Raw genomic sequence first — 23,873 nt, 5'->3', positions numbered from 1 at the left:
TCGGGGGTAACTGAACTCAAACCGAGGATTTGAGGAAACTTTTCAAATAAAAGCATAAATTTTGTAAATGGTTTTGTAGTAAGCAAGAAAGAAGCAGTGTGTACGATCAGTCAGCGCCCGAACGGTAAAAGATCCCCAAAATACCTTACGATATTATATGATATGAATTGTTATGCATGCTAGAAGACTAGGTATTCATGATAGGACTAGAGTGGCCTGATTTGTGATGCCTTAGTCTAGGAAAGTTGCTTATATGAGATGCTTTGCTAGTATGCGGGTAAATAGAGCGTATCAGAAGTAGAGTACTCACTATCTGGAGTTTGGGGAGGAGGACTTGGGATGAACATTGATGCGGTGTGGTCGGTAGTATTGGGCCCGTACTACCGAGGACACCGGGTCAGTGGGAGGCTCAAGTAAGAATCCCTGGATATCTGGGTCTGAGTAGGGTTGCGTGACGAGTACGATTATGCTCGGTAGAATCTCTGATAGTTTTATGTTGTATTTCAGAGATATCATGGTTAGACCGCGGCACGGGGCGAGTACGAGCGGTGTGAGTGACGAGGATATTCGTCAGATGATCCACGAGGAGGTGGCGGCGGCGATCCGGGCTGAGATCCCGGAGATGTTTGGGTCCATCAAGACCACTCTGATGGAGACGTTCGACGAGCGGTACGCCGCATTGACTGAGGCTGCAACCGCTGCAGCCACCGCAGCTGTGGCCGCTGCTAGACCACAGGGGGGTGATTCATTGCTGTTCCGAGAGTTCAGCAACACGAAGCCACCAGAGTTCGATGGGACGCAGGACCCGATTGCTGCGATGAGGTGGATCGCAGATATAGAGGGGTGCTTCTACACTTGTTCATGCCCGGAGCACCTGAGAGTACGGTTCGCTTTGAACCAGCTCCGTCTGGGAGCCAAGGACTGGTGGAAGTTCGTGACGGCGAACTTCACTTTAGCAGAGACTGCGGCGGTGACATGGGAGGGGTTCACTACCATGTTCAGGGATGAGTACGTTCCCCCGGTAGAGCGGGAACGATTGGTTCAGGAGTTCTTAACCCTCAAGCAGGGTACTGATTCGGTGGCGGTGATCACGCGGAAGTTCCACGAGAGGGCGATGTTTTGCCCCGAGCTAGTGGCCACAGAGCAGGCTCGGATGAGCCGGTACTTGGGTATTCTGAGGCGGGAGATCCGGGAGTTTGTGTCAAACTCCACCTATCATACTTTTACTGAGCTTCAGGCGAATGCCAGGAAGCGTGAGATCGAGTTAGAGACTCAGGCCAGGGAGGAGGCCGAGTCTCAGCAGGCAGACCGGCGACCGGCTCAGTCTCAGCCGGCAGCCAAGCGGATCAAGTCCGCCGATTCGAGGATGGGAGGTTCGAAGAACCGCACTTGCGTAAAGTGCGGTAAGGGTCATGATGGGGCGTGTCGAGCCGGTGCTTGCTACAAGTGTGGCAAGGAGGGACACATTGCTAGGGAGTGTCCCAAGGGATTTATGGTTTGCTTTCATTGCAACCAGACCGGCCATCGGAAGGCCGAGTGCCCTCAGCTTCGTCAGGGGTCTGCACCTGTTGCCAGGACTACTGAGACTCGACCGGTGAAGGTCGAGGCCCCGAGGGCTCGTGGGAGGGCCTTTCAGCTGACTGCGGAGGAGGTCCGCGCTGCGCCCGATGTTGTGGCAGGTATGTTGTCATTCATGTAATTATTTTAAAATCGATATGTTATGCTTATATTATTATGCGCGTAGGTACTTTCCTTGTGAACTCTGTGCCTGCCTTAGTGTTATTTGACTCGGGTGCGAGTAGGTCCTTTGTGTCCTTAACCTTTAGTCAGCAGATCGGCGTGAGTCGTGAGTCGTTGAGTCGACCTTTGCGGGTTTCTATAGCTGATGAGAAGGTGATTCGTGCTACGGAGGTTCTTCGGGGATGTGTACTAGAGATTTTCGGGGTTGAATTTCCGATTGACCTGATTCCTATTGCGATGGGGGATGTCTGTGTTATCGTGGGCATGGACTGGTTGGGCCGATTCGGCGCTGTCATCGACTGCGAGCGCCAGTTGGTGACCATTCGAGACCATAATGGGGGAGTCCTTTCGGTGTACGGTGAGGGTACTCGTTCGGGATCAGCTTTTTGTTCGGCCGCTAGGGCGAGGCAGTGTTTACAGCAGGGCTGTAAGGGTTTTGTGGCGTATGTGATGGATACGCGGAAGGTTTCCGAGAGATCGAAGTCAGTTAAGGAGGTCCCGGTGGTGCGTGAGTTTCCAGATGTCTTTCCCGAGGAACTGCCGGGAGTACCTCCTGTGAGGCAAGTAGAGTTTGGTATCGATCTGGTTCCGGGGGCTGCGCCTATTGCTAAAGTGCCCTATCGCCTTGCACCTCCAGAGATGCAAGAGTTATCCTCGCAACTTCAGGAGTTGCTGGGAAAGGGATTTATTCGGCCGAGCAGTTCGCCATGGGGAGCACCTATTTTGTTCGTCAAGAAGAAGGATGGTTCACACCGGATGTGCATTGATTACCGGGAGTTGAACAAGCTAACGGTCAAGAACCGTTACCCGTTGCCGAGGATCGATGATTTATTCGATCAGTTGCAGGGAGCATCTTGGTTTTCCAAGATCGATCTGAGGTCGGGTTACCATCAGGTGAGAGTACGGGATGAAGATGTCCAGAAGACAGCGTTTAGGACGCGATATGGACATTTTGAGTTTGTGGTGATGCCTTTTGGACTCACCAATGCCCCGGCTGTGTTCATGGATCTCATGAACAGGGTATGCAGGCCGATGTTGGATCGGTCAGTGATCGTATTTATCGACGACATTCTGGTGTATTCGAGATCGAGAGAGCAGCATGAGGAGCATTTGAGGGAGGTCCTTGAGGTATTGAGGTCGGAGAAGCTTTATGCAAAGTTCTCCAAATGTGACTTCTGGTTGCGGGAGGTCCAGTTTCTAGGACATGTGGTTAATCAGAAAGGGATATCGGTCGATCCGGCCAAGGTGGAGGCGGTGATGAGTTGGGAGGTGCCGAAGTCACCCTCTGAGATCAGAAGTTTCCTTGGGTTGGCAGGGTATTATCGGAGATTTATCCAGGATTTCTCCAAGATCGCAGTGCCACTCACCAGATTGACCCGGAAGGGTGTTTCGTTCTCGTGGGGGCCCGAGCAGCAGACCTCCTTTGAGACACTTCGCCAGAGATTGTGCGAAGCCCCGGTGTTAGCTCTCCCAGAAGGGATGGAAGATTTCGTGGTATATTGCGACGCATCGATTTCGGGATTGGGTGCGGTGTTGATGCAGAGGGGTCATGTGATAGCTTATGCATCGAGGCAGCTGAAGCCTCATGAGGCGAGATATCCCACGCATGATTTGGAGTTGGGGGCAGTAGTGTTCGCTCTCAAAATTTGGCGTCACTACTTGTATGGGGTTCGATGTACGATATACACGGACCATAAGAGTTTGAAGTACCTGATGGATCAACCCAACCTAAATATGCGTCAAAGGAGGTGGTTGGATGTGGTCAAGGATTATGATTGTGAGATCCTGTACCACCCAGGCAAGGCTAATGTGGTAGCCGATGCATTGAGCCGCAGGGCGGAGAGCACTCCATTGCGAGATGTGTGCTTGAGACTGACCGTGATGACTCCTGTATTGGACGATATTCGTAGGGCACAGGCTGAGGCTGTGCGACCAGAAATGCAGAAGAAAGAGCGGGTTGTGGGGTTAATCTCAGAGTTTGTCAAGGAGGGTCGAGGCCTTATGTCGTATCGGGGTCGGATTTGGGTGCCGTTTGTGGGCGGTACGCGTACTACGTTGATGGAGGAGGCTCATAAATCGAAATTCTCGATCCATCCTGGTGCTACAAAGATGTATTTGGATCTAAGGAAGGAATATTGGTGGCCCTGTATGAAGAGGGACGTGGCATGGTTCGTTGAGAAGTGCTTGACCTGCCGTAGGGTTAAGGCTGAGCACCAGAGACCGCATGGCAAGTTACAGCCATTGGAGATCCCCGAGTGGAAGTGGGAACAGATTGCCATGGATTTTATCACCAAATTGCCAAGGACTACTAGGGGAGTAGACGCAATTTGGGTGATCGTGGATAGGTTGACAAAGAGTGCACACTTCCTTGCCATCAGTGAGAGTTCTTCGGCGGAAAAGTTAGCGGAGATATACGTGAAAGAGGTGGTATCTCGGCACGGAGTGCCGATCTCGATTGTGTCGGACCGTGATGTGCGCTTCACTTCCAGGTTCTGGAAGAAATTCCACGAGGAGCTGGGTACTAAGTTGCACTTTAGTACCGCATACCATCCCCAGACAGACGGTCAGAGCGAGCGGACGATTCAGACGCTGGAGGACATGCTCCGAGCGTGTGTGTTAGACTTCGGGGGTAGTTGGGATGCGTACTTACCATTGGCGGAGTTCTCCTACAACAACAGCCATCATTCGAGCATTGGTATGCCGCCTTTCGAGCTGTTGTATGGTAGGAGGTGTCGGACTCCCATTTGCTGGGGAGAAGTGGGACAGAGAGTAATGGGCAGCACGGAGATTGTGCTCCAGACGTCAGAACAGATTCAGCGAGTGAGACAAAGGTTATTGACTGCCCAGAGCCGACAGAAGAGTTATGCAGACAGGCGCCGATCCGAGCTTGAATTTCAAGTCGGCGACTACGTTCTCCTGAAGGTCTCTCCTTGGAAAGGAGTGATTCGATTCAGGAAGAGAGGCAAATTGGGACCCCGGTATATTGGGCCATTTCGTGTGATTGCAAGGATAGGCCGGGTAGCCTACCGGTTGGAGTTACCAGCGGAGTTGGGTCAGATCCATGACACTTTTCATGTGTCGCAGTTGAGGAAATGCATAGCCGATGAGTCGGCAGTGGTTCCACTGGAAGATATTCAGGTGGATGCGAGCCTGAATTACGCGGAGAGACCAGTGGCGATCAAGGATCGGAAGATCAAGGTTCTGAGGAACAAGGAAGTACCTCTGGTGCTAGTTCAATGGCAACACCGTAGGGGATCGGAATTGACTTGGGAGCCGGAACGTGAGATGCGGGAGCAGCATCCGGAACTATTTGCAGAGTGAGACTTCGAGGGCGAAGTCTAATCCAAGTGGGGGAGAGTTGTAACAGCCCGAAACCTCAGGTATTATTAAATTATGTTTTTGGGGTGATTTAAAGGGGGACTCGGCGAGTTGGAGTCTAGACTCGCCGAGTAGGATCGCAGACTTGGTCGCGGGATCGCGACGGGACTCGACGAGTCCAGGCATGGACTCGGCGAGTCGACGTTGTTCAGCAGAAACCCTAACCGTTCAGTTTGATCGTATATAACGCCTCTTAGGCCGTCATTTGCAGTCTTTTGATCGATTGAAAGGGACCCTAATTGTTGTGGACGGCTAGGGCAAGAGAGAAAGCTATTGGAACTTGGAGGAACTTGCTAGGCAAGAAGAAGAAGAAATTGGCCAAAGGAATATCAAGGGGGATCAAGTTCTGAGGTTTGGAGAACACAGAAGGAACGTTCTCAGGTAATATTCGGACCAAAATCTGTTATCTTGATGTGTCTATGAGTTTAGGGTTTATGAAACCCATTTAGGGATTAGATGGGTTATTATGTTGTTACCCAAACGCTTTTACCCCAGTAATGAGATGTTTAGATGTCCAGAGGGTCCCATGGTTGTATACCTTGGGGCCATACGTGATTCAGGAAGCAGTTACTCGTCTGCATGGCATGGACTCGCCGAGTTGTTCTTCAGACTCGGCGAGTAGCTTGAAGATGTACTGGGACTCGCCGAGTTGTTCTTCAGACTCCGGCGAGTGGAGTCGGGGTGGCCCCGCGATTCTTCCAGGAGTAACTCGTCGGGTCGAGGTGGGTACTCGACGAGCAGATAAGGAATCTCAGAAAGTTGAAAGACGTCTAGACTCGCCGAGTCGCCATGGGACTCGCCGAGTCCAGTCGAGTTGACCGTTGACCAGAGTTGACCTAAGTCTGACTTCTTAGGGATAGTCACACTTAGCTGTTATGAGTGTTAATGAGTTATGTAATGTTATAGGAGGGTTGTAGCTCGTTGGTTGTGCGCGAGTGATTTCAGGAGTTGCTAGCTTTCAGCATTTTCGAGGTGAGTCTTCTCACTACACTGTACCCGGAAGGGTTTGATTGTGTGACCGGCAGGTCGATTATGTTATGTGATATGTATGCTATATGTGGTAAGCTAAGTGTTATATGGATATGTATGCTGTATGTGGTAAGTTAAGTATTATATGTGCTATGTATGATATGTGGGCCGGAAGGCAATATGTTATGGGCCGGAAGGCGATTATGTTATGGGCCGGAAGGCGTTGTACTGAGGACCAGAAGGTCAGGGCCTGGAAAGGCGTATGTGTGTAAGTGTATATTGGGGAACTCACTAAGCATTTATGCTTACAGTTGTGGTGTATGTATGTATTTCAGGTACTAGCGAGGACCGTGGGAAGGCGCCGGCATGATCGATACACACTGAAGATTGTTTTAGGATCTTGGGAGTTGAATAATTGTATTGACTGAATAATTATACTTTTATGCCTTGATTTTAATGGAAAATATTATGTTTTAAAAATGGAAAAAAAAAATTGTTGAAAAATTTGAGTTGTTTCATAGCTTCTATTGAATAGATAATGTTCGTACATAATGGAAAATTCGGGTTGTCACACCCTGTATAGGATGTTAAGGTAGAAAAGTCAAAAAATTACCACCATGTAAATGTTAATGGAATATTGTAAATTTATGTGGTAGTTATTTGTTATTGTATATGCAGTTTAGTCCACTTGGACACAATTTTGCAAGTGCAGCTCATGGTAGAACAGCTAGGATTTGGTCAATGGATAGAATTCAACCTCTAAGAATACTTACAGGACACATATCTGATGTTGATATGAGTTGTCTCTCTCTCTTTTTGGTCCCTGAGGATGGCTGATTTTTGCTATTTTAGTCCAAAAATGAAGTATCAAGGGACCAATCTGTAATTTACCTTTGATCTAGACAACAGTTGTTGGACGTGTTATGTTTTTTTTAATAAAATTTGGTAGTCATGTGTAGAATGGCATATGAACTGCAATTACGTTGAAACCAGATCAAGCGACAAAATTGTTCGTTTATGGGACGTACAAAATGGTGAATGCATAAGAATTTTCATTGGTTATAGGAGTATGATTTTATCATTAGCCATGTCACCTGATGGTAGATACATGGCATCTAGTGATGAAGATGGAAGTATAATGATGTGGGATATTTCCAATGGTCGATGTGTCCCTCCTCTTGTTGGCCATACTTCATGTGTTTGGTCTCTTGCTTTTAGGTACCTAACTCATTCACATCATATACATGTACTTTTACTGTGTTTGACAATATATCTATATGTTTTAGTTGTGAGGGATCCCTTCTTGCATCTGGTTCCACTGATTCAACTGTTAAATTATGGGACGTTAACACAAGTGTAAAAACGCCCAAAACCGAAGACAAGTAATCGTTTTTATTTACTTTTTTTTATATGAATTTTAACTGAATCCATGTGTTGTTTGTTTCTCTTTGATTTGTTAGTAAAAATGGAAATACAAATAGACTGAGGTCACTCAAGACTCTACTTACCAAATCCACCCCGATTTATGCTTTACGGGTAAACACTCAACTTTATCAAAATAACATTGATGTATTATTAATTTTTGTTATTTAGGGTTAATAATAAAATATTCTTAACCCTTCAAATGCACGTGAGAGCACCGGTTCCAATGTAGCAGTGCCAATTGTCAAGAAATCCAGAGCCTCAAAACCACCATCCTGAGGGTCAAAACATGACAGATGCTTCCGAAAGTGTAATACCCGAAGAGGCTCCTCCGGTCAATGTGTTGGAATAGTGTCTAAGCCCGTAACTATATTTGGTATGTACTTGACCCGGTTGTGCATGGTCCTTTTGGGTTGCCTATTCCAAAGCAACTTGACAAGGTAATTTAAGGAGAAAAAGAGAGTATTATGATTTATTAATATATTATAAGAATAATATATTAAAAGAGAAATCATATTTATTTGATTAGTATTGGTCATAAATTAATTAGGAATTAATTTGGTGATCAAAAGAGATTAATTGAATAAAGGGGTATAAACTGTCAAATGTATGATAGTTGAGTTTTGGGTTAAGGAAACCTAATGGGATTAAGGGGGAACGAAATTATGATGGATAACCATCATATTTTCGTCCAAGGCCTTATTCCAGAAGGTTCCATGGGCTGCTTGGTGGCTAAGCTGTCCATTAGGGTTTAGACTGAAACCCTAGTAACCTGTAAGTATAAATATGACCCCTAAGGCATTGAATTCGGCTACCACTTGATTCTAATAGATCCCTAGGCTGATTTCTAGCCTCTCTCTCTCCCTTTCTCATATTGCCTTCTTGCTTGTGGGGTTTGTGAACCATTAGAGGAGTTGCATTTGTGACTCTAAGCTCAAGAGAAGAAGAAAGAGAAGATCTAAGCCAACAATTAAAGAGGTAAACATCTAGATCTGATTCTATATGTTATTTTTGTTATTTATATGCTAGATTAGGGTTTGTAAGTCTTGGAATCAAAGCATGTTCAATAGTGATACCTAGATCCAAGCATTAGGGTTTGTATGAGCACATAGGAATGTTTTTTATGCATAAAACCCATCAGTGGTATCAGAGCCTTGATTGGTTTCAGTTGTATGTGATGCTTAACTGCTTTATTTGCTGAAAATCGAGTTTTTGGCCTCTGCCCGACTCAACTCGGCGAGTCAGTATCTGGACTCGGTGAGTCCAGGTCTTGACTCGGCGAGTTCGAGCATCAGACAGAGGGTATTTCGGGATTCAGCTGCTGTTTTGACATGGATTTGATGCTTAAATTGTTTTATGAAGTTAAAATCCGAATTTTATCTTAATTAAGTGATTATCCTTGCCAAAACAATGATAATTTCAAATCTTTTAAATATTAGTTGTTTATGTGATAAATATGGATTATTTAAAAATTATTTGGTAATTATCTAATGACTAAAATTAAGATTATGTCAAATATAGATAATTATGAAATTAATTGGTTAATTTGAATTATTTGTTATTTGATCCCTTGTGTTTTGAAAAGTTTAATACTTGCCCTTAAGTTTTGAAATTTGAATTTATGATTAAAAGTTTAATTTTGAGTAATTTAAATTTCAAACCCTTAGAATTTTACAAGTTTAAAATTCAACCCTATACTATTATATATTACTACAAGCTTAATTAATATATATATATATATATATATATATATATATATATATATATATATATATATATATAACTTAAAATGCTAGTCTTACCGTTAGTAGGCCTCATTCACGAAGTCGGTCTATAAGGTGGGTATAAGGTTGCTTCCTATAAAATGGCACTTAATGGGTGTACACTCACACCTACCGCTTGCTTGACTGGTGGAGGGTCGTTAGCCGAACGGGTAGGATAGGGCAACCCTCTCCTCATTAAAAGTATAATGTTAATCATAAAGTAACTACATGTTTTACAAATTCCCATTCCTAGTTACTTTAGGGTAAAATGTGAAAATGATGCTAATCCATGGAATTACACTTCGTACCCTTGTCAAACGTTGATGGAGCGCGTGTGGTTAACCGGCACATCAATTTGGGGATGACATTGGTAGCGAAGGGTGACTCGATGTTTGTCATAGATCAATGGAGCGTGTGTGGTTTACCGACACATTGATTAGGCGATAAAGACATTGAGTACACCACGTTGATTCGCATGGTTATTCACAAATTTGTTTGCGATCCTCGGCATCCCAGTCGCAAATTTGAAATGCATATCGAGATTTAAACATGTCATTGAAAAGTTCAATGAATCTCAAAGATCTAGGAGTTTTAAATACATTTAAAACCTAAATTGCTTTTTCGTTTTTCATGGTGAGAATTAGTGAATCGTCATTCACTTACCTTCAAATTATTTACTTTTAGAGTACGGTATCTCTTTCTAAGTTGTAAATAATGTTGTTGGATCCTAGCCCTAATTTCTCATTTGGGTGTTTAATTAGGGATTCATTTCTAATCAAACTTTGTTCCCTTCTTTTTCAGATGTCTGCAAACAACAACAACAACAACAACAACGCTTCTGGGTCATTCTCGTTGATGAACTTGTGTCAGAAAGTGACATTTGATGGTTCAAACTTCAACGAGTGGATGAGGTATATTCGCATGATCACACGCTACGAGGACAAAGAATATGTCCTCGATGAAAAGCTTGAGAAGATCATCCCAGATGTTGCTACTCCTGAAGAGTTGGCTGCCTTTGAGGCCCATGAGCGCGATGCCATGAAAGTTCACTGCATCATGCTGGCCACCATGAACCTCGAACTCCAAAAGTCCTATGAGGACATGTATCCATATGAAATGCATCAGGATTTGCTGGACAGGTATCACCAGAGCGCGAGGCAAGAGCGCTATGAGATCATTACTAACATGATCACCGCTAAGATGGGGAGTGGAGAATCCTTAACCTCTCATTTGCAGAAAATGCAGAGGTATGTTGATCGTCTTCTCAAACTTAATGTTAAGTTTGATGAGGATTTGGCTATCGACATAATCCTCCACTCCTTGCCCTCCTGCTACAATCAGCTTAGGATGACCTACCATATGAACAAAGAGGAGGTTTCCTTGAGCAAGCTCCAAGGACTCTTGAGGACTGCTGAGAGTAACCTCAAAGACAAATCCGTTGCACCGTCCCCTACTGTGGCCGCTCCTGTGATGGCAATAGGTAAAGGAAAGGGAAAAAAGAGGAAGGCTCCATGTAAGAGCCACCATAAGGGGAAACCTCGTGATGGTTCGTCCTCAAGTGGGACCAAGGCTGGCCCTGCTAATCCCTCTTCCGATCCTAAAGAAGCAGAGTGCTTCTATTGCCACCAAAAGGGCCACTGGAAGCGAAGCTGCCCACAATATCTGCAGGACATAAGAGATGGGAAGATCAAGCCCACCTTTGCAGGTATGTATTCTATTAAATCTAATAACTCATCATTTGCTATTTCATGGGTTCTTGATACAGGATGTGGTTACCACATTTGTTCTGATATGCAGGGCCTAAAAAGAAGTAGGGAGATGGAACATGGGAAGATGAACCTGATTACGGGAAACAGAAGATCGTCGCCTGTGACCAAAGTCGGTGTTTATTCTTTAGTGTTAAGTAATGGGTTAGGGATAGATTTAGAAAATTGCTATTATTCGCCAGATATGGCAAGAAACATTATTTCTTTTCACGGGTTCTTTAGACAAGGTTTCAGATATTCTTTTGATAATAGTAATGGTTCTATTAACGTTTATTTGAATGGTGTCTTTTATTTCAATGCATTACCTTGTAATGGGATTTATGAATCTGTGATGATTGTTGATAATTTAGGAAATAATGTTTTGAATATTGATTCGTCTACTAGTCTAGACAAAGCATGCTTGTGGCATTGTCGCCTTAGCCATGTCAACAAGAAATGCATAGCCAAACTCCAAAAGGATGGAGTGTTGGAGTCATTCGACCTTAGGGACGACGACACGTGTGAGTCTTGTTTACTTGGGAAGATGACCAAGTCGCCCTTTACTGGCACTTGTGAAAGGGGTGAGGGTTTATTGGATCTCATACACACCGATGTCTGCGGGCCCCTTAGATCCACCACAAGGGATGCTTGCCGCTTCTACGTGACTTTTACAGATGATTATAGCAGATATGGATATATCTACTTGATCAAGCAAAAGTCGGAAACCTTTGAAAAGTTCAAAGAGTTTAAGAATGAAGTGGAGAATCAGCTGGACAGGAAAATCAAGATGCTTCGGTCAGACCGAGGAGGAGAGTACCTAAGTCTTGAGTTTCACGACTATCTAAAAGAATGCGGAATCGTTTCGCAATTGACGCCTCCGAGGATGCCATAATTGAATGGTGTGGCTGAGAGACGTAATCGGACCTTGTTGGACATGGTTCGTTCTATGATGAGTCGGACTTCGTTACCAATAGCTTTCTGGGGGTATGCCTTAGAGACTGCCGCCCACATACTTAACTTAGTTCCCACCAAGAAGGTTTCCATGACTCCTCATGAGATGTGGACAAGGAAGGCTCCCTCGTTGGCACATATCAAGGTTTGGGGTTGTGAGGCTTTCGTAAGACGAGAGACTCACGACAAGCTAGAACCTCATAGTGAGAAGTGTTATTTCATCGGCTATCCACAAAAGTCTTTTAGCTACCTTTTCTATAGACCGAGTGACAATTTTGTCTTCGTTGCTAGAAGAGGAGTTTTCCGAGAAAGGGAATTGATAAGCCAAGAAGACAGTGGGAGGCAAATTGAACTTGAAGAGATTTAAGATCAAAATGCTGAAGGAACCTCTGACACTGGCACTCAACTTGAGGAGGAAACTCCTGTTGAACTTGTTGACGAGTCCTTACCTCTTCGACGTTCCACTAGGGCTAGTGTTCCACCCCAATTTTATGGTTTTCATATTACTACTGAAGAGGATACATTTATTAGTGATAGTACACCAGTAAATTTGGATGAACCTAGCAGCTATAAGGAAGCCATGGCAGGCCCAGAGTCTGCAAAATGGAAAGAGGCAATGGACAACGAGATTCAGTCCATGTACGGCAACCAAGTTTGGAATTTGGTTGATAATGTACCGGGTCGTAAGACAGTCGGGTGCAAGTGGATCTTCAAGAAGAAGACGGATATGGATGGGAAAGTGCATACTTATAAAGCGTGATTGGTTGCGAAGGGCTTTATCAAACTCCCGGAGTTGACTATGATGAGACCTTCTCACCAGTTGCGAAGATAAAGTCTATTAGGGTGATGCTTGCCATAGCTGCATTTCATGATTATGAAATATGGCAGATGGACATGAAAACCGCTTTTCTTAATGGAAAGTTAGCTGAGGATGTCTACATGAATCAGCCAGAGGGTTTTGTCGATGCGAAGCATCCAAATAGAGTATGCAAGCTTGAGAAATCCATTTATGGATTGAAACAAGCGTATCGCAGATGGAATCTTTGTTTTGACGAGAAGGTTAAAGAGTTTGGCTTTCTGCGAAGCGAAGATGAATCTTGTGTGTATGTCAAAGCCAGTGGGAGTATAGTAAGCTTCCTCGTATTGTATGTCGACGACATACTACTCATAGGAAATGATGTCCCAACCTTGCAGGAGGTCAAGTCCTGGCTTGGGAAATGTTTCGCTATGAAGGACCTCAGAGAGGCTGCTTATATTCTAGGAATAAGAATAGTAAGAAACAGGGAAAAGAGACTGATAGGACTCAGTCAGGATACATACTTGGAAAAGGTACTGAAGCGTTTTAGTATAGAAAATTCCAAGAAAGGGGAGTTGCCAATCCAAAGCAATACCAAGCTGAGTAAGACTCAGAGCCCGAGTACAGAGACAGAGATAGCTGATATGAGCCGAGTACCTTACGCTTCCGCAGTAGGCTTTATCATGTACGCTATGACTTGCACTCGCGCTGATGTGGCCTTCGCTTTGAGCATGGTCAGCAGATATCAAGGGAATCCTGGTAGAGCTCATTGGATTGCAGTTAAGAATATTCTTAAGTACCTTCGGAGGACCAAGGAATGGTTTCTAGTCCTCGGTGGGAGTGATGACTTAAGGGTATGAGGGTACAGTGACGCTAGTTTTCAGACGGATCGGGATAACTTCCGATCGCAGTCGAGCTGGGTCTTTACCCTAAATGGAGGAGCAGTAACTTGGAAAAGTTCCAAGCAGGAGACCGTAGCTGATTCAATGTGCGAATCATAGTATATTGTGGCGAGCGAAGCGTCAAAGGAGGCTATATGGTTGAAGAACTTCATTGGAGACCTTGGAGTTGTGCCATCCATAAAAGAGCCGATGGAAATTTTCTGTGATAATGAAGGAGCGGTTGCCTTGACCAAGGAACCGAGAGATCATGGCAGATCTCGACATATTGATAGAAAATACTATTTCATCAGACATCGGGTAGAAGAGGGACTCCTCGTTGTGAAGAGGGTATCATCAGAAGAAAACCCAGCAGATCCCCTTACGAAGGGACTGAGTAGGGTCAAACACTTGCAGCACGCTAGGAGCATTGGGTTGAAGGATGATATAAGTTTGGATTAGATAGGAAATGTGTAATAGATAGTTTGTACTTGACATTCAATGAATAAATAAAGTGTCTTATTTATGAGTAAAGCTACTATCTTGTGTTGGTTATTTATCTATTGTTTCCATCTTGCATGTTTTGACTTCCTAAATGATATGATTATTCAAAAGGTCCGCAGTCGGTCTTATTTTTGAAGTAGATATGAATGAAGACTGTCATGAATTGTTTGTAGATTGTCTAAAAGGTTTTAGACATAGCAAAGGTTTGCTGCAAATTTCATGAGTGCTTATGAATATGAGTTGAGCATTGGATTAAACCCGAGTTTGTTGTATCACTTAGTGGTGTTTTATCTTAAGTGATCGCAAAGCGATAACATCATATAGTCTTAAAACTTAGAGATATGGTTGTTGTTTGCTGGTTGGTTGTAAATTGATAATATGTAAACGCATCAGTAACTTGATGTCATAAAACACATTATTGTGTGTGATCCATTAGTAAATAATAGATGCATATGAGTCGAAGTTGATCTGTTCCTTTTATTCTATGAGAATAAAAGTGATATATTGGCCACTTGATGATTTGGTTTGACTTATGTGTCGGGCCCAGTCAGAATGAAGTTGATGTGTTCAACTAAATTCTATGTCAAACAAATCGGAAATCAAGGAACTATTGCTGGACAATAAGCATTGTCAGCATGATATCCAGAACAGAGGATTATACGATCCCTTATCTAAAGGACAAGTTTATCAGAGTTGACAGCGAAGTATAAGAGCTACGATTGCTAATCGGATTCTGAAGTCATATGTGAGATATAGTTACTAGACTTATCCAAGTGGGAGACTGTTGGAATAGTGTCTAAGCCCGTAACTATATTTGGTATGTACTTGACCCGGTTGTGCATGGTCCTTTTGGGTTGCCTTCTCCAAAGCAACTTGATAAGGTAATTTAAGGAGAAAAAGAGAGTATTATGATTTATTAATATATTATAAGAATAATATATTAAAGGAGAAATCATATTTATGTGATTAGTATTGGTCATAAATTAATTAGGCATTAATTTGGTGATCAAAAGAGATTAATTGAATAAAGGGGTATACACTGTCAAATGTATGATAGTTGAGTTTTGGGTTAAGGAAACCTACTGGGCTTAAGGGGGAACGAAATTATGATGGGTAACCATCATATTTTCGTCTAAGGCCTTATTCCAGAAGGTTCCATGGGCTGCTTGGTGGCTAAGCTGTCCATTAGGGTTTAGACTGAAACCCTAGTAACCTGTAAGTATAAATATGACCCCTAGGGCATTGAATTCGGCTACCACTTGATTCTAAGAGATCCCTAGGCCGATTTCTAGCCTCTCTCTCCCTCTCTCATATTGCCTTCTTGCTTGTGGGGTTTGTGAACTATTAGAGGAGTTGCATTTGTGACTCTAAGCTCAAGAGAAGAAGAAAGAGAAGATCTAAGCCAACAATTGAAGAGGTAAACATCTAGATCTGATTCTATATGTTATTTTTGTTATTTATATGCTAGATTAGGGTTTGTAAGTCTTGGAATCAAAGCATGTTCAATAGTGATACCTAGATCCAAGCACTAGGGTTTGTATGAGCACATAGGAATGTTTCTTATGCATAAAACCCATCACAATGTTGTATACTAAAGTCAAATTTTGATGCCAAATGGAACCAAGCAAGCACTATCACCTGTTTTTTACGTGAATCATGTTTTTCCATTGCCACCAATCAGAATCATCACTAGTATTACAAAAAATAAAAAAGTATTACAATGAAATAGAAAAATGACAAAATTACTAAGTGGTCCTTAGGTTTATAAAAAATACCACAGATGGTCCTTAAGAGGAATATGTTGCATGGATGATCCTTAAGTTGGAAAAAAAATAGCATCATAAGTCCTTATGACTAACATCGTTAAAAATAAAAGGTAAATATTAGTAGAATGACTAATATTAATTCGTTTTCAGTTTTGACTTTTTCCGGTTCAAATTTTAGATCTTCACCTTTCGGCTAGCAAATGAGTAATGTAGGGTCTTAGTAAAAGAAGGATAAAAATAATTTTACATTGAAAAGAACTTAAGTACCATCCATGTAATGAATTATTTGTAAGGACCATCTATGGTACTTTTACAAACAATGGGCACCTTTTTGGTCATATAACTCACAACTATAGATACATAAAAAAGTTGCCGTAATTAAAAAACACCAAATATAAAGCCTTTGGTTTTCAAACTCTCAACACCGTCCATGATAATCTGCTCCATAGAAATAAATTCAAGTCCCAACTCCATAAGCTTTTTCGATCCAGTCTTTGATCTCTGTAACCCCGGTTGGGTGTCTTTCGGCAACCTGTACAAACAGATTATCAAAATGATGGATTTACCCTTCAATATAAAGATAAAACAATTATTGATTGTGAAAGTAACTGGGGATATTAAACTTGTTATTTATTTTTAATTTCTATTTTTTGGGTGGCTTTTTTAATTTTCTACCATTTTAAATATTGGAAGGTTAAGAGGGATATAAAGCAAAAATGGAGCAGGTAGCTGATGTAAGTAGTTGATTTTAAGATTTGTCGAGCTGGTGGATAGAGCATAGGTTTGTATTTGAAGATTTAATTATGTTATTCTAGGGTTTTATATTTTATTATATGTATTATAAATTATTAATCATTTATTGGTATATGTTATTACAGGGATTTGTTTTTGAATTATATGGCTGATTTTTGCTTTTGTTGTTGGTATATGCAGGGTTGTTCATATAGTTCTTGAACAAAACTATGAAATGGAAAGGCCTTTGGCACCCAGGACTCTAAGAGTTTATTCTCCATATTGGTTGATGATTGCTAGATGTCCGCCACTTACATTCAGGCTTGTAGATATGTCTACAAAAAAAGCAAAACAAAACCCTTTTTATGTGAACTATGTGAGTTCATTTATCTCCTATGTGTTTCTTAGGATGGTTGATTGGGTGTCTCTACTTATGATGCGAACAAGAACCGCATACGCCTCTTTGTATAATCAAAAGCAACCCCCTATTCAGATCATTCAAACAAAGGTTAGTTACCACAACTTTTTTGAAAGTTTAGTTGTTTTGTATTTCTGTCTGGAACTTAAAACTTTTTCATTGTCCACTTTAGGTACTCAGTGTGCGTCCGTTTATGACATTCATCAATAGACTTGATCAAGATGTCATGCAGAGAACCAAATGAGCCTGGTTGCAGGTTTGTTTTTTTCCAGCACGAAGGGTAAAATGTTCATTTTACCTTCTTTATATTCAGATCATTCATATAGTCGCAAAAAGAAACAATCATTGTTAGTTTGTTAATATAGTACTTTTAGGTATGTTTTTTTTCTAGTCTAAATAAACAAGAAAGTGTTGGTATGGGACTAAATAACTAAATGACCATTTTACCCTTATATTTCTTTTTTGCAGGATAGAAGCACAGTAGTTATGCCTTTCCTTGTGATAAATAGTTATCTCTCTCTCTCTCTCACACACACACACACACTCAAAAGCTTCTTTAATGCTCATAACTTGTTGAAGGAAATAGTAATGTACTATGTGAATCAATTTTTATAGCATGCTCACAACCTGTTCAAAGTGGAATTCCTTTAAAAAAAATCTTGATGTCTAGACCTTAAATAAAAAAATTGAGAAGAAACTAGCTAAGATGTTGACTGTGTATTAAATTTTAATATTTTATACAGGTATGGGCTCTATTAAAGCTTGGATTCTTAGAAAAAGGTATGTTACTACATGTGTATTAAATTTTAATATTTTATAACGTAGATTGATGATGCTTGAAGCCTTTCGGAATACTAATGTGTTGATGATGAAAACAGGTACCATGTGAAAACAGAAGCATACCAATAAGAAGTAGAAACAAGGTGTTTCTTAATAGCAATGTAGTATTAGGTTATATAGTTAGGGAAAACCTCTTAATAACAATGTACAATCGGATCCCCTTAATACCAATGTATTACAATTTTTTGACATGATGTTATGGATGAAAGTTGATTGTGTTGTTTCCATATTTTTGTATTATGCGTAAATGAGTATCGTAAACACGCGTCGTAAATGTATATCGTAAATTGTTGTTGAAGTTTATGACACGCAAATGCGTGCCATCTTCATTTATGACGAGGGCTTTAATGATACGCAATGCGTGTCCTAAACGTGCGTCGTAAGGTTACTACTTGTAAATACGTGTCGTCTTCATTTATGACAGGGGCTTCCTTGATACGCATTGCGCGTCGTAAACGCGTGTCATAAATGCGCGTCGTAAATGCGTGTTGTCTATAGACGACACACAAAAGTTTGTCGTTATGACAGGGCCTTCCTTGACACGCATTTGCACGTCGTTTGAGCGTTTTACGGCACACATTGCGCATCGTAAAAGGTTGTTTTTCTAGTAGTGAGTTAACTGATAATAATATGGTAAAAAATGAGTGACCAAAGGGTTATATCACTTTTAATAATTGTCAATGTATTTGGAAAGTACATAACAAGATAATCCCAAAGATATAATCTTTGTAAAATTTTGACTCCGATTGGAGGAATTATGATTTTATAAAATATAAAATTCAACCGCGTTAATAACGCTATTAACGTCAAAATAGCATAAAGAAATCAATTGAGTTTTGGCTAACATCACAAAAGGTAAAATCGTAGTAACCCGAGAGATAAGGACATTGAAAGGAAAAAGGTCAAAAAACATAGTTCGTATGAAGGAGGTATGATTTTTAGAAAAATATAAAATACGGGTTAAAATGAAAGTCAAAATTTGGCAACGCAACCTTAAGGAAAGTTGTAGTACTAGTAGAGTGCTACACAACTATATAAAAAGGGTAAGAAAAAAGATTCATATAAGGAACATATGAATTTTTATAAAAAATTTAGAAATGCACGCCAAGTACGTGTAATGCTCTTTGCGCACGTCTGACACCCATATTCGTCGAGATTAGGGAGACATGGTCCATCAGAAGCGTGACACGTGGCAAGCTCTGGATGAAGCCACGAAGCAATTGCATGTTGCACATGAAGTGCACAACCACTATAAATGGTGGTGCTCATTTTGATTTTCTCATCCCAAACAATCTCTCTATACCTCTCAAGTTGTTTTGGAGATCCTCTCAATGGCGCGAAGCTTCGCATGCAATGGATGGGATGCTTCGGAATACACTACTAGAGTTAGTTCAGGGCCCCAATTTCATTATTTTAAATGTTTTACCCCCCCCCCCCCCCGGGGGGGATACATGCTTATCAAATGGTTTTATCAAGATATATTTATAAATATAAATATCAATTGTGTTGTAAAGTTTAAAGCCGTAGGATAATTACTATGCCTAGTTGTAAGCTATAATATTATACCTAAAAGTTCTGATGCCCCGATAGTATAGGAATATATAATACCTAGATGTTATAATGACTAAATTCCTAGGATAGCATAGTACCTAGAAGTTATGATGCTCGAATATTGAGATATGCACTGTACCTAATCGTTAATCTGCCCAAATATCCAGTTATCATATTAACCATAATTTGGGTATATATGTATGATATATATATATATATATATATATATATATATATATATATATATATATATATACACACACAAAATAATTAAAAGATCAAAAGATATAATTATCAAATATAAAATTAAAGGTGTTTTTATTAGTATAATTATAGGAAAGATAAAAGGTAAAAGATAAAAGATAAAATACATAAAGGCAATGCGTTAGTGAGCTGTTAATCCAATAGCCTTGATTAATTTCAGCTTCCACGATACCTATAATCATTAATCTTGTGAAAGATAGGAATATATGTAGAGATCTATACGGGGATTGACACCCCCACCTGCGATAGCTAGCTAAAATCCCGACATGATAACTTTCTTATTAATCACTATTCGATGTCCGTTAAAGCATCGTGGCGGGACATTATTAGTCAAACAACGTCGATATAGAGGCTGATGGTAATACATTACAAACACCTTAGAGATACGACTACCAATACAGACGCCTTAGAGTGGTAGATAAAATACATTAAGGTTGTTAGATATCCTAAAAAGATAATTAATTAGGATTAATAAAGATATCCTAAAATATAATAAGATAGGGTCGTTAGATATCCTAAAAGATAATAAGATCGGATCGTTAGATATCCTAAAAGATAATAAGATATGAACATCAGATTTCCTATAAAGATAATAAATTAGGATTAATAAAATATCCTAAAAATATAATAAGATAGGATTAGGAGCATGTCCTAAAAAGATAATAATCTAGGAAGAGATATACTAAAGCATAGGAAGCTAGGAAATTAAGTATCATAAATATTTCTAAAAAGTTTTCAAATGAGTTTATTTTACCTTTACCTCAAAACCTGTGAACTCACCAACATCAAGTTGACATTTTCAAAAATCGCATGTGTTCCTAGGATGGAGTAAAGATCAAATCAAGAAAAGGTTATCGGCTTGAAGACATATAGGATTTCGTTTAAATATATAGTTATGAGTAGCCCTCTATGATTTGGGAAATCTATGTACCGTCACTACTCGACATTTCCGCCAGCGGCCAGGTAAGGTGTGACATATACCCAATATCTGCTATAATCATCCATAAATGTAATGTAGTATAGATTGACATCCCTTGTGGCAGATCTGAAGGGCCCACACACATCTATATGGATAATCTCCAACAATCCTTCACCTCTTTCACATGTTCCAGTGAAAGGTGAATTTGTTATCTTGCCCAAAAGACAAGACCCACATTCATCATCTGAACTTAAGTCAAATGATTCCAACACTCCATCATTTTGGACTTGGCTGTTGTATCTTGTTAATGTGCGTAAGACGACAATTCCATAAGCATTCTTTGTCTAAACTATTAGACGAATAAAGAAGGAATATACTATTGCTTAAGTTATCAACACGCATCACAGTTTCATACACACCATTACAAGGTAAAGCTTTAAATATAAAAACACCATTTATAAAACAAAATCGAACCATTTTCAACATCAAATGAATATCGAAAACCTTGTATAAACAATGCTTGAAATCAGATAATGTTTCTTGTCATTTCCGACGAATAACAACAATTAATCAAATCAACCCTAACACCACTATCAAGCAAAAGTCCATAATTCATAATCTTGGTACTAGGTGTAGAACACCTATACCCTATGATTAGGTTCAACCTTCCATGCTCCAGTTTTTCAATTTCACTTAGACCCTACATATCAGAGCAAATGGGAAAACAACATCCTGTATCAAGGACCCAAGAATGAGAAAGTTTTGTGTTATTGATATGAATAATGTATGTACCTGATGAGGAGCCAGATGGATTGATATTAATCTCTTTCAAATCTTGAAGGTACTTTGGGAAACTTCTTCTCCAATGCACCTTTTCGCCACAATGAAAGCAAGTGACTTCCTTTGGATAACTAATAGCAGGAACATCAAAGTTGGGCTTTGCCTTTAACTCACTGGCAGATGCTCCAGCATGGGCCTCACTCTTCCAATGCGATTGGGAGGTAGCCTTCCTCTTCTGCCCTCTATTTTGACCAATGGCCAGGATAGGAGCACTTGTCGCAGAAGGGACATAATTTTTCTTCGTTCCTGATTTAGCAGTTTGCAACAAGTTATAAAGTTGAGTCACAATCGTCTCAGTGTTGTTTAAATGATAAGTCAAGATAAACTAATCATAATTAGGAGGTTAGGATTTAAGTAACATGTCAATAACCAAATCCATATCAAACAATAGATTAAGCTTTTCCAATCGCTCTACATATATCTGCATTCTTTGCACATGAGCGCAAATAGAGTCTCCTTCCTTCAACTTGCACACCATAAGAGACTTTCCCTCTTCATAGTGCTCTTGTCTCGCCTTCTTGTGAAACGTTCTAGCAAGATCAAGGCACGTTTCATGTGGCCAGTAGTCCTCATAGAACTTTTTGTAGATCATTTTCCATGGTTGCAACCATTATGCAAACGACCTTAGTGGTGTCCTTAGAATGTTTGTGATAGGCAACAATTTCTTCAGGAGTGATAGTCAATTCATCAATTTCAGCAAGAGGTTTCTTGAGAACATACTCTTTGTTCTCATAGCGAAGAGTCATCTTAATATGTGTTTTCATGGATTAACATACATTTCACATTTTTTCCTAAATTAACTAGAGTGAGATTTTATATGAAGGTACTAGTACTTTATATCATTATACTTTTAATGAGATTATGTTCTATCAAACTCGTTTGGCTAACAACCCTCCACCACACAAGGGAGTAGTGGGTGAAAAGGACAACCATTAACCGATTATTCTTTAGGTCGTTTCCTTATAATCCCTTATAACATGGCTTCGTGAACGAGGCATACTAGAGATTCAAATGACTTTTCTTATACATATAGTAATAAACGTTTTAATATATATATATATATATATATATATATATATATATATATATATATATATATATATAAGGGTTTATTATAAATTTTTTCCAAAAACAAGGCATAAATATTAATTATCTAAATAAATCATATAATTAATTAATCAATTTAAACCTATCATGGATTTATAATTATCTTTTAATTAGTCTTATGGTTAAATTAATTATTAAATCCATATGGATAATATTAATTAATCTTATAATTAAATATTATTTTATTTAAGATTATCTCCTAATATTTAGGGTTTTATTTTAATTAGCTAAGATATGTAAAAATCGGATTTTGGTAGAATTCGAATTAGATAATTACCAAAAATTAACCACACAAATCAGATTAGGTGGAAATCCAAAATATTTGGTTTTGAACTGAGCTCACGTCGTGATAGACACATTGTCACATTACGAGAAAAGATTTTCGAAAAAAATGGATTCAACTTATGCACTTTCAATGTTAGAGAACCAAATTGCTCTAATACCACTAATAGATTTTATAGATTATAACTTCATGTGCAATGTGGAAAATCACTTAACAATTAAGAAGGGAACATGCACCCTATAAGGATCTATGTCTCACACTTTGAAGGCAACAAACTATTGAACAACAAAACTAACCTGAACCCTAGAAAATTTGAAAACAAGGAATTAGGGTTACATACCTTAGATTTTCTTGTAGCAAATAAATCACTTCAATCCTTCCTTTTTAGAGCTTGAGATGCAACACCGTAAATCTTCAAACAAAATTTTCATTTTAAAATCACATAATTCTCATAACACATTTCACAAAAATCCCATTTATTTAATTGACAAAACATAACTCCATAATCGTTTGATTAATAATCCAGGATCCTCAAAACATAATTCTTTCTCTTGTGTGTAAAATCAAGCCGACGCCTTCCCGCGATCCTGAGAAGAACCCGAAACACATATCACACATAACACGGTAAGCACGAAGCTTAGTGAGTTCCCTAAAATACCACATACACAAATAATAAGCCTCTCATGGCTATAACCCGGCATGGACCCTCCGGTCTCATGCGTCTCGGTATGGACCCTTCGGTCATGTGTCTTAGTGAGGACCCTTTGATCTCACAGCTCGGTTTGGACCCTCCGGTCCTGTCTCAGTGGAAACCCTCCAGTCCCACAACTCGGATTAGACCCTCCGGTCCTATCTCAGTAAGCACAAAATATAGAATATATATCACACAGACAAAATGCATAATATCACATAACTCAAGTAAGCACATAAGACCCTCCGGTCACACATAGATACCAATCATGGTAAGTATAGTGAGAAGACTCACCTCGGATGATGAACAACTCCTA

At 40.2% G+C, this 23,873-nt stretch overlaps 1 protein-coding gene across 1 annotated transcript; it reads left to right on the top strand.

The window, feature by feature from the left end:
- Positions 1–6,638: 6,638 nt before the first annotated feature.
- On the top strand, positions 6,639–17,892 carry LOC128132466 (uncharacterized). Its single transcript, XM_052769051.1, has 8 exons — positions 6,639–6,679; positions 6,766–6,824; positions 7,047–7,305; positions 7,374–7,469; positions 16,846–17,152; positions 17,531–17,542; positions 17,806–17,842; positions 17,888–17,892. Exons 1-8 carry the CDS (start codon positions 6,639–6,641, stop codon positions 17,890–17,892), a joined length of 816 nt encoding a protein of 271 aa, XP_052625011.1.
- Positions 17,893–23,873: the final 5,981 nt, after the last annotated feature.

The sequence above is a fragment of the Lactuca sativa genome, chromosome 2 (genome assembly GCF_002870075.4).
Source record: "Lactuca sativa cultivar Salinas chromosome 2, Lsat_Salinas_v11, whole genome shotgun sequence".
NCBI lineage: Eukaryota > Viridiplantae > Streptophyta > Magnoliopsida > Asterales > Asteraceae > Lactuca > Lactuca sativa.
The sequence above is the reverse complement of the archived record's forward strand: the minus strand, read 5'-3'. Positions and strand labels throughout refer to the sequence as shown.

What these genes read in the sequence shown, in the direction of transcription:
- LOC128132466 (XM_052769051.1), top strand. Translation starts at nt 6,639, where the DNA reads ATGGAAAATTCGGGTTGTCACACCCTGTATAGGATGTTAAG. An exon ending in GGTAGAACAGCTAGGATTTG is followed by an intron (nt 6,825 to 7,046) that starts GTCAATGGATAG and finishes AGTCATGTGTAG; the next exon opens with AATGGCATATGAACTGCAAT. An exon ending in ACGCCCAAAACCGAAGACAA is followed by an intron (nt 7,470 to 16,845) that starts GTAATCGTTTTT and finishes TGGTATATGCAG; the next exon opens with GGTTGTTCATATAGTTCTTG.